A 16,613-nucleotide genomic window follows, 5' to 3' on the forward strand; every position below is an offset into this window, starting at 1 on the left:
ATTGTTGAATTATTTATTTCTTTATTCACTTGTTTGTTGATTCTTTTATTTTCTTTCTTTTGTTTACTTATTTAGTTGTTTATTTATTTGCATATTCATTTATGTATTTATTTGCTGACATAAATAATATATTTACATATGAATTTATTTATTCAGTCACTTTTTAATTTCTGTATTTATGTGTTTATTAATTAATTTACTGATTAATTACTGTCTTGATTCACATGTTTATTCATTCACTTATGCATTCACATAGTTATTCACGTATTTATTCATGTATTTATTCACATATTTATTCACGTATTTATATACATATTTATTTACATATTTATTTATTTCTATATTTATTCATGTATTTATGTAGTTATGTATATATTTATTTTATTTATTCACTTATTTGTTTGTTTATGTATTCATTTACGTATTCATTTATTAATTTGTTTATTCACTTATTTGTTCATTCTTTTATTTATTCAATGGTTTGTTTATTTATCTGTACATTTATGAATTAATTTATTCATTCCTTTATTTATGTGTTTATTTTCAGTCAATGCGCTTCATCGGGAGTCAGAAATGTTCTGACCCACAGGCGACGTTTGGCACATTCGCAGTCTCTGCGTGGTCATTCCAAAGACAAAATTACTGAAGGGGTTTTCATAGAAATTGATACAGGCAAAATAAAACAACTGCAACAATCATGTAATTGTCAAAGGCGTGGTGGCATATTTCCTCTTTCCCAGCCTTCTGTTGCCGGGAAACTAGTTGTTTTCTCAAACATTTGCACTAAACGACACGAGACAATCAAAATAATGATTGTTATCTCTCCGTTTTGGCGAAACGTTTAAGACTCCAAAGTCCACAGTCAGCACCGACATGACATGACATGACGTGCACCAAAGTTCACCGGTGACATCCATAATAGAGTCTCGTCGTCATTTGGAGGCTTCCAAATGACGACACCCCCCCCCGGGCGAACCTCTCCATCGCATTCGGCCGACGGCTCGACTCTGTGACCCCGACCCGGCGCTGACCTCTGCTTTCACCAACTTGCCCCACGGGCAACTCGGTCGCCAAACCAAGTACACGGAAGGAACAAATGATGAATAGAGCAGCGGAACAATGAAAGCGGACTTCGCTTCAAACACGTTAACATCATAAAACATCTTCATGCGTGTCCGCTACTGTCAATGTACGTTTCCGTGAAGGGGAAATAAAAGCCACAAATACTTCCTGCTTCTTTTATTTGGCCTCTGGCTTCCTGATCGCATTCATGAAGCAACTTGGGGTGATTCAGACAAAGCTAATGAAAGGGGGAAAAAAATGGCTGAGGCCATGCAAATGCTACACCGCCGCCTGCCTCGAAAACAGCTGGAAAACATTTGCCAATGACGACATGGCGGTCGGCATTATCGGTAGAGACCGCAGGCAACTTCCACTCACTCATTGGTTTTCATTCCCGATTTACGCTACACGCCTTCATCGAATACAAATTGGGCACGCGGGAGTTCACGTAAGCGAGGAGGGCTCTTACCGTGCTGCCAAGGTCCAAAAGCAACTCATCCTCGGGGTCGTGCAGGTCATTTGAGGACCATGATTGGATCTGTGAAGAAACAGACTCGCTTGGAAAAAACACGCAAAGTTGGGTATATTCTCAAAATCAGCACTCCGCTCCGTCAAATGTTCGACGATTTTTTAAACTCAGAAATTAACTCATTCACTGCCATTCCCAAATGTGTTCGGGTTTTGCTTTTGCTTGCAGGGGCTGCCGATAAAGCGCTGGTCAGACCTCTGGCAATGTTTTTCCCTTCCACAAGGGGGCAGCATTTGCCTTTAGTCCATGTTCGCGCTTTGTTATTGCTTCAGCTGTTGTTAAAGGGCTATATAAATCAATATGGATGTATTGCATTGTATTTTGTACAGTCGCCCCCATTTCAAGCGTAAATAACTCCAGACCCATATCACTTAAGAAATAATTCTTTTTTTCTGATGAAAGAAGAGAGTCTAACGTTTCTTACGCCACATTGAATGTTTATGTAGTCCCAAAATTCAATATTCTGTAGGTCCTGGAATTTGATGGACAATGACAAAAACTCTGGCACTGGTGCGGACACGTTTTTGCTCATCGTCTGGCAGTGAAGGAGTTGAAGGCCATTTTGCTCAGAGACTTTCCAGTGCAATTGCTGATTTCCGAACCTCCCAAGCGTCAAAGTCGCGCAGGTAGCGGCGAGCTTTGAAGCTGCCGTCCCCGCCGCAGCGCGGCGGGTGATGACTGCAGTGTTGCCGAGCAGCGTCCGAGTTGTCCATCAGGAAGGTCAACTGTCGCAGATGACCCTGCAACAATACCCGCGGACAGAATTACACATGAAGACAGGGGGTGCCCAAACTATAGCCGAATTCCATGCTCATCTATTGAGCTAGCAACTGAGCTAGCTCTCTTTCTATTGACATAGCTGGCTACTCCCTAATATCAAAGGTGTCCAAGTCAAGGCCCGGGGGCCAAATGTGGCCCGGCACATCATTTTATTCAGTCCGTGAAATCAAATCAATTCCCTGATTAATGCTAAAGTCCAAACCAAATTTCAAGTTGTCCCATATAAACCAAAATAACAGCCATAATATCTGACTTCAGATTTGAAAACTAGTTATTTATGAATTTATTATGCACTCTCGATGTAATATGTGGAGGCGATGAAACTTTCTAACGGCTTCCCCAAATTCATAACTATAATAATAATAATACATTTCATTTATAAGCACTTTTCAAAACTCTCAATTACACTTTACAGTCACAAGATATTTTCTCTTCGGGTGAGCAGCGGCAGCCACACGCGCCAGCAATCACTCAACCCGGAAGTAACATCAAGAAAAAAACTAATAAATAAATAAATACATAAATACATAAATAAATAATATGACAACACAAAGACAAAGAGAGTCATTCATTTTCAGCACTTTCTGTACCCTCTTTGTGACATGAAGCAGGCCTAATGGCATGAAAGAGTAGAGGATCAAAGTGTCCTTTTCAGCAGTGGATCAGGGTCGTCATGGTGGAATGTGTACGAAACCCATGTAGGAGCATTAAAATGTGACTTCTTATCTCAAGAATCAACAACGTTAATAATAATAATAATAATAATAATAATAATAATAATAATAATAATAATAATAATCCATTTTATTTACAAGCGCCTTTCAAAACGCTGAAGGTCAGGATATTTTTTTTGTGTGGGTGAGCAGCGGCAGCCACACACGCATAATAATAATAATAATAATAATAATAATAATAATAATAATAATAATAATAATAATAATAATAATAATAATAAATTCCCCTCCCCCCGCAGCAAAAACTGATTTTGACAGGCTTGAAGTCGATTGTGTAGGTTTACAACATCTGGGATTGTGGCTGACGTGTGCACACTTCCAACCTTGCAGGAGTATCGCAACTTTGCCAACCTCGGACAAGCTAGCGCATGCCAGGCAGTGCATGTTCAATTCAAAAAAAATCAAGTCATCTGTCAGCAGCAGAATGAACGTCTGCCCGCGGCTTCCACGTTTATCATCAGAAAGCCCAGCGTTTACGTTTTGCGTGCGTGCGTGCAGAGGACGACGTACTTGAAACGGCGTCTCAAAGCCTTCAATGATACCACCAACGATGAAGAGCCCTTGGGTTTTGATCCTCAGACCCTGGTTGACCCAGTCCACGCTCTCCAGCAGAGCGCAGTCCACGAATATCGCCACCCGCTGGCCAGACACGCTAACGGCGACGCGATGCCACTTTCCATCGGTCAGATCACGGATGGGAAACCTGAGGAAGAAGGTTTGGAAGGATTGAAGATGATGAGAAAACACTTTTTTATCAGACAAAAATGTGCCGCAAAGATCTACGGGGGTCACTTGGAACATCCGCGTGATTGGGCATTGGAGCTACGGTTTCCTTTTGAGGGCCGTTATGAATTTTTCAATGTTTGGTCCCACAATTAACTCATTCACTGACATTCATGAATTTATTCGAGAATTGAAAATATGACGTAGAGCGCCGTTCCCGAAGTTGTTTGAGTTTTGTTTTTTTTCATGCTTGGGGGCCGAGAAAGTGCTGGCCATGGCCTCTTTTCTACAAGGGGGCAGCATTTCCCTTTTTTATTAGCTGTCTAGCTATTAGCTGTCTAGCTGTTGGATATCTGGCTATTAGCAAGCTAGATAGCTAGCTTTCTATCTATTTGAATTACTTCCGGTACTTGAGGGACTTCCTCAATGTTTTTGTCTTTGTTTATTTGTACGAGGTTTTGATTTTTGCCAAATCCGCAGAAGAACATCGGCAGCATGTCCGGCGGGTCCTGGCGTGGTTCCTGCAAAAGCGGCTTACCGTTAAGGCAGAGAAGTGTGCGTTCCACGTCCATTCTCTCTCTGTCTTTGCTAGGGTTCATCGTGGAGCAACTTTGAGCGGATCCCGGCAAGACCAAAGCGGTGGTAGATTGGCCCACCCCCAAGACGCGCAAGCAACTTCAGCGATTTTTGGGGTTTGCCAACTTCTACCGCCGCTTTATACGCGATGATAGTCAGAAGGCACTTCCATTAACCCGTCTCACTTCCACCAAAGCTCCGTTTAGGTGGACACCCGAGGCAACCGCCTCCGTCGCACCTTCACCGATCCGCCAGTATTGCGCCATCCTGACCCGGACCACGCGTTCTCTGTCGAGGGTGACGCCTCGGCGTCCGGGGTGGGGCCGGTATTATCACAGCGCTCCCTAGTTGAGCAGAAACTCCATCCGTGCGCCTTCTTCCCCCGTCGTCTCAGCCCCGCGGAGGCCAATTACGACGTGGGATGGTGGACGGCGACTCTGTATACACGTCAGTCGGTCCCCCGCTCCGGGATCCTCGACCCATCACTTACCCAAGCGTCCAATCGGCTCACCCCTCCAAACCGGGTGGGCCGCCAGGGGGCGTCCGTTGAGGGGGGGCACTGTCACATCCTGATTGGTGTCAGGTGCGCGCCCCTCCCCCTAATGTGCCTTCCGAGTATAAAAGTCACCCTGTTAGTCTCGGTGTATTCCCCGTTGTGACTTATCGCCTCCACCATATGCCAGCTTATCGCTCGGTATGGCTGTCCCATTCTGTCGTCTTCCTTTTTTTTCCCACTGCGTGTCTCAGTAAAGCCTCTTTGAACTAATTACTGTCTCCATCGTGTATTTTGGATCCAGCTCCTTTTTGTCCGACAAGGTCGTTTGCTCTCTCCTCGTGCGGACGTGAAACGTGGGCCGAATAAAACGATGTGGCGGGCCACATTTGGCCCTCTGGCCTTGACTTTGACATCATTATCTAGTGGTTGGCAAGGTTTTTTATTTACATCTTTTTCTGTACAAAGGCAGGTCAGGTCAATAATCCATGAAAAAAGTTGCTTGTACATCGATGAAAAGGTTTCTTCAGCCGTCATCTGGACTTCTTGGACCACTCCTGTACCACTGAGAGCTTACACAGACGTATTGCTTGTACATACAATCTTTTACAAAAAAAGTAGTCTCACTCATAGTGCCGTTGCTGCGCTCCAGCAAGGATGAGGGTGAAGGCGCTGATTCGAAGCTGCAGCAAAATATGGCCGCCCGGGCTCAACATGGTGAACACGCTGCTTTCAATCCTCTGCCGAGTCTTCAGCTGCACCAGTAGACTGAACTCGTCCGCAAACCTAAATGGCAACGTTTGATATCAGAGGCTTCGGTGCTGTTTATTTCCTGAAATCGTATTAAAAATAATGTTTTTTTTCGTCGTGTGGTTGTTTCAGCTGAGGTGATGTTATACGTGTCAAGTATAGAGATAGGCGGCTTCTCAAAAAAGTCCTTTTCATCATCCACCCCGACGATGGAGATAAAGCCTTACCCTTCAGTGAAGATCTGCGAGAGAGGAAGAGCCAAAATGGAGTACTGTCCCACCTGGAGGACCGGGCACCTGCCATCCTCCGTAATCACGGAGGTGTTTTCAAACTCCTGCAGAATGTTCACCTCATCTGCTGGGAGAAAGAGAAAAGCTCAATGGAGGCCCAAATCAAACGGTTGCGCAATAACAGAGGGGAGATAAGCATTGTTAGGCTACTATACCGGGATTCAACATGGGGGGAACAAATTGTGCTGGTTTTAGCCTTATGCAATGAGAGAATTTTCAAACATTATATTTCAGTGAGTCAGGGACTTTTTGGGGGTAAATTATGGATTACAACATGAAGAATTATGAATTTGGATGTTTTGAGAGTAAACTCCAGTTCATGTGAGAATTAAGTGAAATATGAACCAGCGAAGTGGGGGGGGGGGGGCATGAAAGTTGATGATCACATGCAGTTGATGATCACATGCATTGAATTGAAGTGCTGCTTTTTCAGACATCTGCTGAACGTCACAGTGGTGAGGGCCATCTGGCAAACATATGCCAAAGGCAACACTTGTGGGCAATTACAAAACAGCGTCCAGTTTAGCACGCCGTGAACGAACCACTTAGCTCATGCCATGACCAAAAAGCGGAAAACCACTTATGGACTCATTGACTTGAAAAGCCATGGGGGCACTGTGGCATACTTGATCCTGTTTTTTTTTTCCTTTTCCCCGATGCCAAGGAACGTCAGACTGTTTTACCGTGAAGCATAAGTAGCGGGTAGCAAATATGCCATTTGCTTCTCAGAGCTGCAGCTTTGAGGGAGAAAAAAAAGAAAATCTCTGCAGGATTATGCAAAGTGCTCCCCATCATGTGAAGAAAGCAAGAATTGACTTGACTGGGAGAGTTTATGGATGGGTCAAGGCTTTTATTTGCAACATAAATGTCAGCTTTCGTACACAGGGAGGTGATATTTCTATTTATTTTGGATTTATTTTTCAATATATCTACTTATGTATGTATTTATTATTTTTGTGGTCATGTATTTAGTATTATTTATCGTTTCTTGATATATTATTTCTTAATATATTATTTCATATTTTTATTTGACTTTATTTTAGATTTTTATTTGACTTTATTTTAGATTTTTATTTGACTTTATTTTACATTTTTCTATTTTTATTTGACATTTTTGTATTTTTATTTTATTTTACATTTTTGTATTTTTATTTTACTTTATTTTAGATTTTTGTATTTTTATTTTACACATTTGGATTTTTATTTTACTTTATTTTACATGTTTTTTATTTTTATTTGACTTTATTTTATATTTTTATTTGACTTTATTTTATATTTTTATTTGACTTTATATTTTTGTTTGACTTTATTTTATATTTTTATTTTAATTTATTTTGTATTTTTATTTTACTTTATTTTGTATTATTTCATTTTTATTTTACTTGATATTTTTATTTCAATGCCCGTTTCTGTTACCCGTTTCCGTTGCCCGGCTGATGGCTGATGGCTGACGACTGACGGCAGTTAACAGTTAACAGTTCAATCTGTGTTTCTACTTTTAGTCTTAGTTTGTATTTGTTTATTATATTCTTTTTTATGTTATTGTATTTTTTATTACTTACAGTATTTATTTGTTTATTTTTTTCTGCAATTGTTTATGATCATTAGGATTGCATTTTTTATTTGGGAAAATTAACCCCGAATATTTTTGTGCAACTGGATTACTTTCATGCACTTAACCTTGGAGTCAGCCAACCTCCCACTAAACTAAGCATCTCCAGTTGGTCCAAAATACCGCCGCTCGCCTTTTGACTGGTAGTCGTAAGAGCTCCTCTAGAATCCCTTCACTTGGCTCCACCTACATTTAAGCCAGTTTTTCTCTCTGCTTCTCAAGGTCCAGCCAAATCCATTTTTCCACTTAATAAAACTTCAAACGTAGCATGATTAAGTTTGACTGTAATGAGATTAACACAAGTCAAGTGCTTTTCGGCACAACAGCGAACATTTGTGCATCGGCAAGCAGGCCGCTTTAGCATGAAAACAGAAGCACATGTACAGTAGCCCCTTCAAACACTTCTGACACTCCGGGAACGCACCATCGCTTTCATCACCAAATCCGGCAACTCATTAGTTTTAAGATGATTTTTTTTAGATCTTGGCAGCCTTGGCGGTCGCATGCCTCCAAAACAGCACTCTCTTTATGGTCACACTTGACAGCCCTGGGAAATGGCACTCATGGAACTTATTTTGGGTCAGAAAAAAAACATTTCCAACATAGCAGCCTACTCGAGAGAACGAGGAGGATAAGAGAGGGAGGGCGTGGCGGGGGAGGATGGGGTGAATTATGACTTCTGCTGCACTCTTGACCTGAACCGCTGATCGTGAGACCGGGTCAAATAAGTTTTCCAGTGAGCTGGACACCATCTTTCACGGAGGAAAATGTTCAAACAGGGACACAAAACAATAAAAAAACATTTGGACTCTTACTCATACCAGATGATTGGGTGACAGACATATATAAGAAGTCCAAGATGGCGCCCGAATGCATGGCTTGAGAAAGGAGCGCCGATGCGTTATGTGGAATTGTCGCCGTTTGGAATTGAAGCGGATTGACGTGGGAGAGGAGATGGGAGACAGCCTCTTTTCCTCAATGGATCAATCCAATCTCCACGGTGGCCCAATTATGAGACTGGAGGAAGCCTAAACGGGAAGCCGTTGTCCAAGCACCGCAGTGAACTGAGGCCCAAATGGGTTCACCGCCAGGAACTGACAGATGCTCCACCTCAGCCCCTTCTAATGGTTCCACCTTCTGTTGCTGACGGATCCGACGAAGGCTTTATCGTTGCCGGTGTGTGTGTCCCCAAAAGAGTGAAGATGAACGGGTTTCAACGTTTTTAGTGGAGGAAGTACAGTAAAAGACCCAGATGGAGATGACAGATGTGTTCCAAACAAGACCCTGCGGATCAACGGACGAGCCCTGCTCGGGGGAATTTTCCATGTGTCCTCGGCATGGAAAAAAAATGTCCTGGAGGAGGAAACAAGCTTCGTTTCTTTCCAGTAACACACTTGAATCCGCATGTTCGCATAAAGGGGGTGTAGCATTTTGATTGATTTGAATTGAATTGGATTAGCCTTTATTAGTCTGGCAGTGGAGAAATTAACATTTCACAGCGGAAAAGTGATGAAAGGAAAGGAAGAAGTAGAAAAACAAAAATACGTAAAGGCAGCCACACACGCGGCGCCATCTTGAAGTCAAAACAACAACAAAATAAAATAATGTGACACAACACAAAAAAATACAGACAGTCGTTCAATCCTAAGCACTTTCTGCACCCTCTTTGTTTTATGAAGCAGTTCAAGAGAATCAAAGCTTCCTTTTCACCAGTGGATCAGGGACGTCATGGTGGAATGTGCACGTCTGCTACAAGCTAAATTTTGAAAGCAAACACCAAGCTTAAGCATCCATTGACCAAAAGAGATTGTCTCATATTTCCTGTCCCACGTCAATCCGCTTCAATTCCAAGCCGCAACAATTCCACATAACGCATCGGCGCTCCTTTCTCAAGCCACGCATTCGGCCGCCATCTTGGACTTGATGGCGCATTCGGGCGCCATCTTGTAGACAGCAGGTACATTGTAAGGTCGGTTGAGGAGGGCCAGAGAGAGAGAGAGAGAGAGAGAGAGAGAGAGAGAGAGGGAGAGAGAGAGAGAGAGAGAGAGAGAGAGAGAGAGAGAGAGAGAGAGAGAGAGAGAGAGAGAGAGAGAGAGGGAGAGAGAGAGAGACACCCCTTTCACCTGGTATTATCATACAGCAGTGATGATACCATATCGATCGGGCCTATCAGCGACGAGGAGGGTGTAACAGGTGAAGGAAGAGATTGTTATTGGTGTCCTGAGCTGAGCTGGTTATACAATTTGTTTGCCACTTTCTGTATTCTCTCAGACTGATCATGAATTGCCTTTTCATACACAACATGTTTTTCTGGAACACCTGGTCCCAAGACTGATGCCGCTTGTTTTATCGCTTGTTTTGTATTTTTCACACTTATCTTGTTTTGTGCTCTCACACTGATACTATTTGTTTTGTAGTCTTGCAAGAATTGCCTTTTCATACACATGTTTCTCTGGAACACCTGGTCCCAAGGCTGAGGGAGGGGGGGGGAGAAATGACTCATCTCCTGCGTGGACAAGCTGGCCACTTGTTTTCGAACGAATGGGTCTATAAGAAAGGGGAGTTTCCTCAATCCCGGTTAGAGTCTGCTGTGAACTGTGCACGAGTGTCCAGCTTTCGGTTTCCAGATTACTTTGCCAGGGTGTTTGCCGGCTCTCCGCCCTCTGTCAACGGTAAGGTATACTATTCTGGATCTGAACTGTGATGTTGGAGTCTTATGTAGGGGCATAAGGGTGACAGCTTGTGTCTAGCGTAAACTCATGATGGGAAATGTTGTGAACTGCTGTGTATTCTATCATTAAACGTCACAGATATATATATATATATATATATATATATATATATATATATATATATATATATATATATATATATATATATATATATATATATGGTCGTTGTTTGTGGTCATTTCTCTACTGCGATCTCTCCGAACCTGTAATAAGGCATTTTCACAAAACAACAGGATACCAGACTGAAAATAAAGATGCTTAATAACGGTGCACCCTACAGATACGCAAAGTTATCGAATAAACTACATAGATCCATATATAGACTAAACGAGAAATGAAATAACATAGGATGTTAACGGGTGTGTATATAAACGTTCCATCAGTGACTGTTTGAAAAATGGTCACCTGACTACATTATGTTGATGTTTTGGGGAGGTGTATGCGGCGACCACGACTGATTATCGATTTGTATCATCAAATATTTGTGTACAACATGATGATTTTTTCTTACTTTTGTTTCAATTGCCAAAATAAATGTTGAAATTGCGTTTTCGCGTTCGACCTCATGAGGTTGACTGCAAAACGTCTCATCAGCGTTTAAGACGATAAACAGAGCCGGTCCCACTTCCTGCCACATTCTTCCCTCTTTTGGACACCGCCGCGTTTTGCAATGTACGTTGGGGCGGCTCACGGGGAAGGAGAAATTCAACATTACGTTGGCGTTAACGATATGAAGGAAGTTCTCGCCGCATCTGCAGGATGGTGTCTTTGGAGACCTCAACAACGCTTTGAGGTGTCACTCACTGCAATTTTGACATTGGCCATAACTCACTTTCATGTTGAAAAAAAATCATACTGTGGGGCGAGGGGGGCTGTGAAATGAAGTTGATTCTCTGCTTGAAGCAACCAGTCCATAAATCAGCGGCGAAAGAACATTCAGCCGTGACTGAACAACATTCTCGACACATAATGACTTGAAAGCATCAAATTTGCCTGTCATCTATTCCCCGCGCAGGTTTTTCATTTGTTCCGTTGAACCCCCCCAAGCTATTTAAAATGTCATGTCAAATCCATAAAACAATATTGTCCTGTTAACTAAAGACTAAAAGAATAGCGTAACTTCATTTGGCATCCCATTTAGTTTGAATTTGGTTCATTTGGTGTGCGGCTAAAAGTTAACTCCTTCACTGCCATTCCCAAATGTATTTGGGAATTCAAAATATGACGTAGAGCGGCATTCCCAAATTTGTTCGAGTTTAGTTTATTTTTAGCAGGGTTGCCAATAAAGTGCTGGTCAGACCTCTGGCAATGTTTTCCTCTTCCACGAGGGGGCAGCATTTGCCTTTTGTCCATGTTAGCATATTTGTTCCAGCTTCAGCTGTTGTTAAAGCGCTATTTCAAACACGATGTATTGTATTTTGTACAGCTGCCCTCATTTCAAGCTCAAATAACTCTACACCCACATTATTTAGGAATTCACTGATGAACTTTCTGATGAAAGAAGAGCATCTAAGGTTTCTTACGCTGCATTAAATGTTTCTGTAGTCCTAAAAGTCAATGTCTGTGGGTCCTGGAATTCAAGTGACAATGACAAAAACCCTGGCACTGGAGTCGACACATTTTTGCACATCGTTGAATGAGTTAAAAAGGGGTGTGCACACTTGTGCAACGCATTGCTTGGTTTTCCTTTAAGTACCTCACATCTATTTTTATATAGTTGTGCAGGTTATAGTTTGGTCACATGACATGATTTCTTTGTCCCTTTTTTTGCATTTCAACAGTGGTTTGAAGAGCAAACACCGTGTAATAAATGTCTGGTATTCATGTTTTGTTTTGTTTTTTTATTCCCCCTGACAGTAAAAGACCATTCCGGCATTTTGTCATCCAATGCCTTTGCCAACAACGACAAACTTGTTTTCATTGGCTTCATTCATCATCTATTTAGTTGATAACGTATCTTACAGTATTTATTCATCACACTTAAAAGTATCCCATGGGTCTTTTTGATATTGGGGTAATGTTGGGGGCGGGGGGGTGTTTGAGATCATAGAGTATGCATTGCATGAAAAAAGATGAACTTTCAGGTCGTGAGAAGTGAAAAGAACATAAATTGAAAACAAAAATGGAATGCATTTTAATGAGTCGCTTTCCTTGAAAAAGTGCAAAAAAATATCTTTGGGGAAAAAAAAAAAAAATCTATCCAAATCTGTTCCGACTCATTTCAGACAGAAGAAAAGAACAGCCCAGTTATGATCTTGCAGATGACGCCAATAATAATAATCATAATCATCATCATAATGTAATCTCAAGTCAAATTAAAGTTGCCTTGACACCGCAAAGATGTAAACAACAGCAATACAAATATTGTTCATTCACTATTTGGCTTCTTGACAGGGCAACAGCAGGCGTGTAAGGCGCACCCAAACGCCTTGATTTTTTTCACAAAATGACACTGCACCTAATACACCGGTGCACCTTATTTGTGAAGTCATATAATGAATGTATATATATATATTATATTTGGAAAATCTTTTTCATTCACTTAGGTGTTCCGGAAAATAGGCTATTTATATATTCTATTTTGATTTTTTTTTCATTCATCGAGGGTGCCTTATACGCCGGTGCGCCTTGTACACTGGAAAAGTTTTATATTATTCAGTGTCTGAAATACAGCCCACCCTGACGCCCGGGGCGTGCAACTTTTATGTCGGGCGTACAACTTACAAAACGTCTCCGCCCGGGTGGCCGACAACTTCTTTAAGAATAAAAACAAAACATTTTTTTTTTTCAAATCAAACGTTTGCTTTATTCAATACAGCAAACGTTTGAATGAAGATTTTGAAATCTGAATCAATTATTCCGATTTCAAAATCTTCATTCGGTTTGGAAATTTTGGGATTTCGGTTTGTTTGGCAATTTGCATACTCGGCACGGCAGCCAATCAGAAGCCTGCTTCCTGCTTCCGGACTTTCCCGATTGTTGTAAAGTCGTGCATTTGCATATTATTTTCCAAAGTAGACGCACAGATTCAAAAGAAGCTAACAAAACTTATGACGCGACAAAACGTAAACGTACATTATCCCGTGACTGTAAAGTGTCCTTGAGAGTTTTGAAAGGCGCTTAGAAATGAATGTATCATTATTATTATTAAAAGCATCGTGAAAAGAATCAGAATCAGAATCAGAATCAGAATCAGAATACCTTTATTCGTCCCGCAATGGGGAAATTTGCAGTCCACAGCAGCAATTGAAGAGGGATGGGGTTGGGGTGGGAGTGAAAGGATAGAAAACAAGATATTCTAAGCATAACAAAATAAAAATGTCAACTGTATACTGTGCAAATGTAGATGTGCAAAAACCGTTCTATAAACAAGACTGTACATAGTGCAGAATCAAGAAATGCATTTAGATATATTGCAACAACCCATATTTACAAGTGTCCAGTTTTTTTTTTTTTTTTTTTTTTTTTTTTTTTTTCACATGTGATCATTGGGAATTGTGAAGCCTGACAGCAGTCGGTAGGAACGAGCGGCGGTACCTCTCCTTCTTGCAGCGCGGGTGTAATAGTCTCTGGCTAAAGGAGCTACCCAGAGCTGTCAGGATGGGCAGGAGGGGGTGGGAGGGGCTGTCCGTCATAGCTTTTAGTTTAGCTAGCGTCCGTCTGTTGCCCACCTCCTCAGGAGAGTCCAGCGAGCAGCCCACGACAGAACTGGCCCGCTTGACAAAGCGCTCCAGTCTTTTTCTGTCCCGGGTGGTGATGCTGCCTGACCAGCAGACAATGCCATAGTGGATGGCTGATGCCACCACAGAGTCATAGAAAGTCTTTAGGAGTGACCCCTGAACTCCAAAAGACCTCAGTTTCCTGAGGAGGAAGAGGCGACTCTGTCCCTTTTTGATTAGGGCATCCGTGTTTGTTGTCCAGTCCAGTTTATTGTTGAGAGTAACACCCAGGTACTTGTAGGAGGTCACCCTCTCAATGTCCGAACCCTGGATGTTCAATGGTGCAGGTGACGATTGTTTCCTGCAGAAATCCACCACCAGCTCCTTGGTTTTGCCAGTGTTGATCTGGAGGTGATTCTGCTGGCACCAGTCCACAAAGTCCTTTGTCAGTCCCCTGTACTCCCTATCGTCTCCCTCTGTAATGAGGCCGACAATAGCTGAGTCGTCAGAGAACTTCTGAAGGTGGCAGGTTGGGGTGTTGTAGTTGAAGTCCGAGGTGTAGAGGGTGAAGAGGAATGGAGCCAGGACTGTTCCCTGCGGCGCTCCGGTGCTGCAGAGAAGCCTGTCCGACTCACAGTTCTTTACCCTCACGTACTGTGGCCTGTTTGTGAGGTAGTCTGTAATCTAGGATGTGAGGTGATGGTCGACTCCGGCATGCTGCAGCTTGTCCCCCAGTAGACTGGGCTGGATGGTGTTGAAGGCACTGGAGAAATCGAAGAATGTGATCCTCACCGTGCTCCCAGCATTCTCCAGGTGCAGCAACGCCGTATGGAGGAGGTAGATGATGGCATCCTCCACACCGATGCTGGGCTGGTAGGCAAACTGTAGCGGGTCCAGCGATGAGCTTGCGAGCGGTCGCAGGTGGGCGAGGACGAGTCTCTCCAGCGTCTTCATCAGGTGAGACGTCAGCGCCACCGGTCTGTAGCTGTTGAGCTCTTTGGGGTTGGCAATCTTGGGCACTGGGACCAGGCATGACGTTTTCCACAGCTGTGGAACTCTGCCCAGCTTCAGGCTCAGGTTGAACAAGTGCTGGACAATGTCACACAGCTGGTCGGAGCAGGTCTTGAGGAGTCGGGAACTGATGTCATCCGGACCTGCTGCCTTCCTCACCTTCATCCTCCTCAGTTGGTTCCTCACCTGCGCAGTTGTGACAGACAGGCAGGAACCAGGAGGCAGAGTGGCGACTGAGGGTGTGGCAACGGTTGGGAGGGCAGTTGTTGGTTGCGGAAAGCTGGTCGTGAGAGGGGGCAGGGAGGGTAAGGCCACAGTGAGAGTTGGTGCAGGTGCAGCTACAGGTGAAGTTGACGGTGGGCCGGGGGCGGCTGGCGTCTTGTCAAACCGATTGAAAAAGCGGTTGATTTCATCTGCCCAGTCCTTGTCTTTTTCGTTCAATGTCACTGGGCTTTTGTGGCCTGAGATGTTTTTCAGGCCCTTCCAGACACCAGCGACATTGCTGGCTTGCAGCTGCTCCTCCATTTTCATCCTGTAGGCCTTCTTCCCCTCTCTGATCTTCCTCCTCAGTTGGATCTGCACGGCCTTCAGTTCCTCTCTTTTGCACGACACAAAAGCCCTTTTCTTCTCCTTCAGGAGGACTTTTATGTCGGGATTAATCCATGGTTTGTTGTTGGCAAAACACCGCACAGTCCTGGTGGGTACGGTGTTTTGTTCACAAAAGTTTATGTAGTCTGTGATGGTGTTGGTGAGTGAGTCAATGTCTTCCCCATGAATCTCAGTAAAGAGCTCCCACCTGGTTGAATCAAAACAGTCCCGCAGAGCTTCTTCAGCTTCTGTGGACCATCTTTTGATCGTGCGGGTCACAGCTGGTTGCCTCTGGACAAGGGGTTTGTACACAGGCTGGAGATAAACCATATTGTGGTCTGCTCTTCCGAGAGGGGGGAGGGGGGAGGGTTTGTATGCATCCTTGGCGTTTGAATAAAATAGGTCCAATATGTTATTGTCTCTGGTGGCACAAGTTACATACTGTGTGAATGTTGGGAGGGAGAATTTCAGGGAAATGTGATTGAAGTCCCCTGAGATGATAAACAAGGCGTTGGGGGACTGGGTTTGCAGCTTGTTTACAACAGATATGAGGGCATCGGAGGCAGCGCCGCCATTTGCCGTAGGGGGAATGTACGTCGTCACGGCTATGACGTGTGAGAATTCCCGTGGCAGGTAATGCGGCCGAAGGCTAACGGCTAGCAGCTCGATGTCCCGAGTGCAAAGTTTTTCCTTCACCGTGATGTGCCCAGGATTGCACCATTTGTCATTCACAAATACAGCAATCCCCCCTCCTTTCTGCTTACCGCTGCCTTCATTTCTGTCCGCTCGTACGAGTTGGAAGCCCTCCAACTCTGCGTGGGCGTCCGGAGTGATTGCCGAAAGCCATGTCTCCGTGACGAGTAGCAAGCTGGCTTCCCGGTACTCCCTCTGATGTCGCGTTAGCGCCGCCAGCTCGTCCATTTTATTTGGGAGCGATCTCACGTTCCCCATGATGACGGACGGGAGAACGTGTCGGTATTTCCTCGTTCTTTTGCGGCGATCTTTCCCGGCCCGACATCCTCGTTTCCTCCTCTTCAATTCATCGGGGATGTCTGGTGCGGCGGCCGCTAGTCC

At 43.5% G+C, this 16,613-nt stretch overlaps 1 protein-coding gene across 1 annotated transcript in view; it reads right to left on the minus strand.

Moving 5' to 3' along the window:
* LOC148884150 (uncharacterized) overlaps nucleotides 1-16,613 on the minus strand; it is a 74,390-nt gene that overhangs the window by 52,586 nt on the left and 5,191 nt on the right. Inside the window, exons 2-6 of the mRNA XM_089020404.1 lie at nucleotides 5,875-6,004; nucleotides 5,525-5,683; nucleotides 3,616-3,808; nucleotides 2,194-2,331; nucleotides 1,532-1,600 (exon numbers count right to left, since the gene is read on the minus strand). Coding sequence (XP_088876530.1) covers nucleotides 1,532-1,600; nucleotides 2,194-2,331; nucleotides 3,616-3,808; nucleotides 5,525-5,683; nucleotides 5,875-6,004 — 689 coding nt within the window. The remainder of the gene's footprint in view (nucleotides 1-1,531; nucleotides 1,601-2,193; nucleotides 2,332-3,615; nucleotides 3,809-5,524; nucleotides 5,684-5,874; nucleotides 6,005-16,613) is intronic.

Source organism: Hippocampus bargibanti, linkage group LG18, assembly GCF_051943395.1.
Source record: "Hippocampus bargibanti isolate YZ-2025 linkage group LG18, ASM5194339v1, whole genome shotgun sequence".
In the NCBI taxonomy this organism is placed as follows: Eukaryota; Metazoa; Chordata; class Actinopteri; order Syngnathiformes; family Syngnathidae; genus Hippocampus; species Hippocampus bargibanti.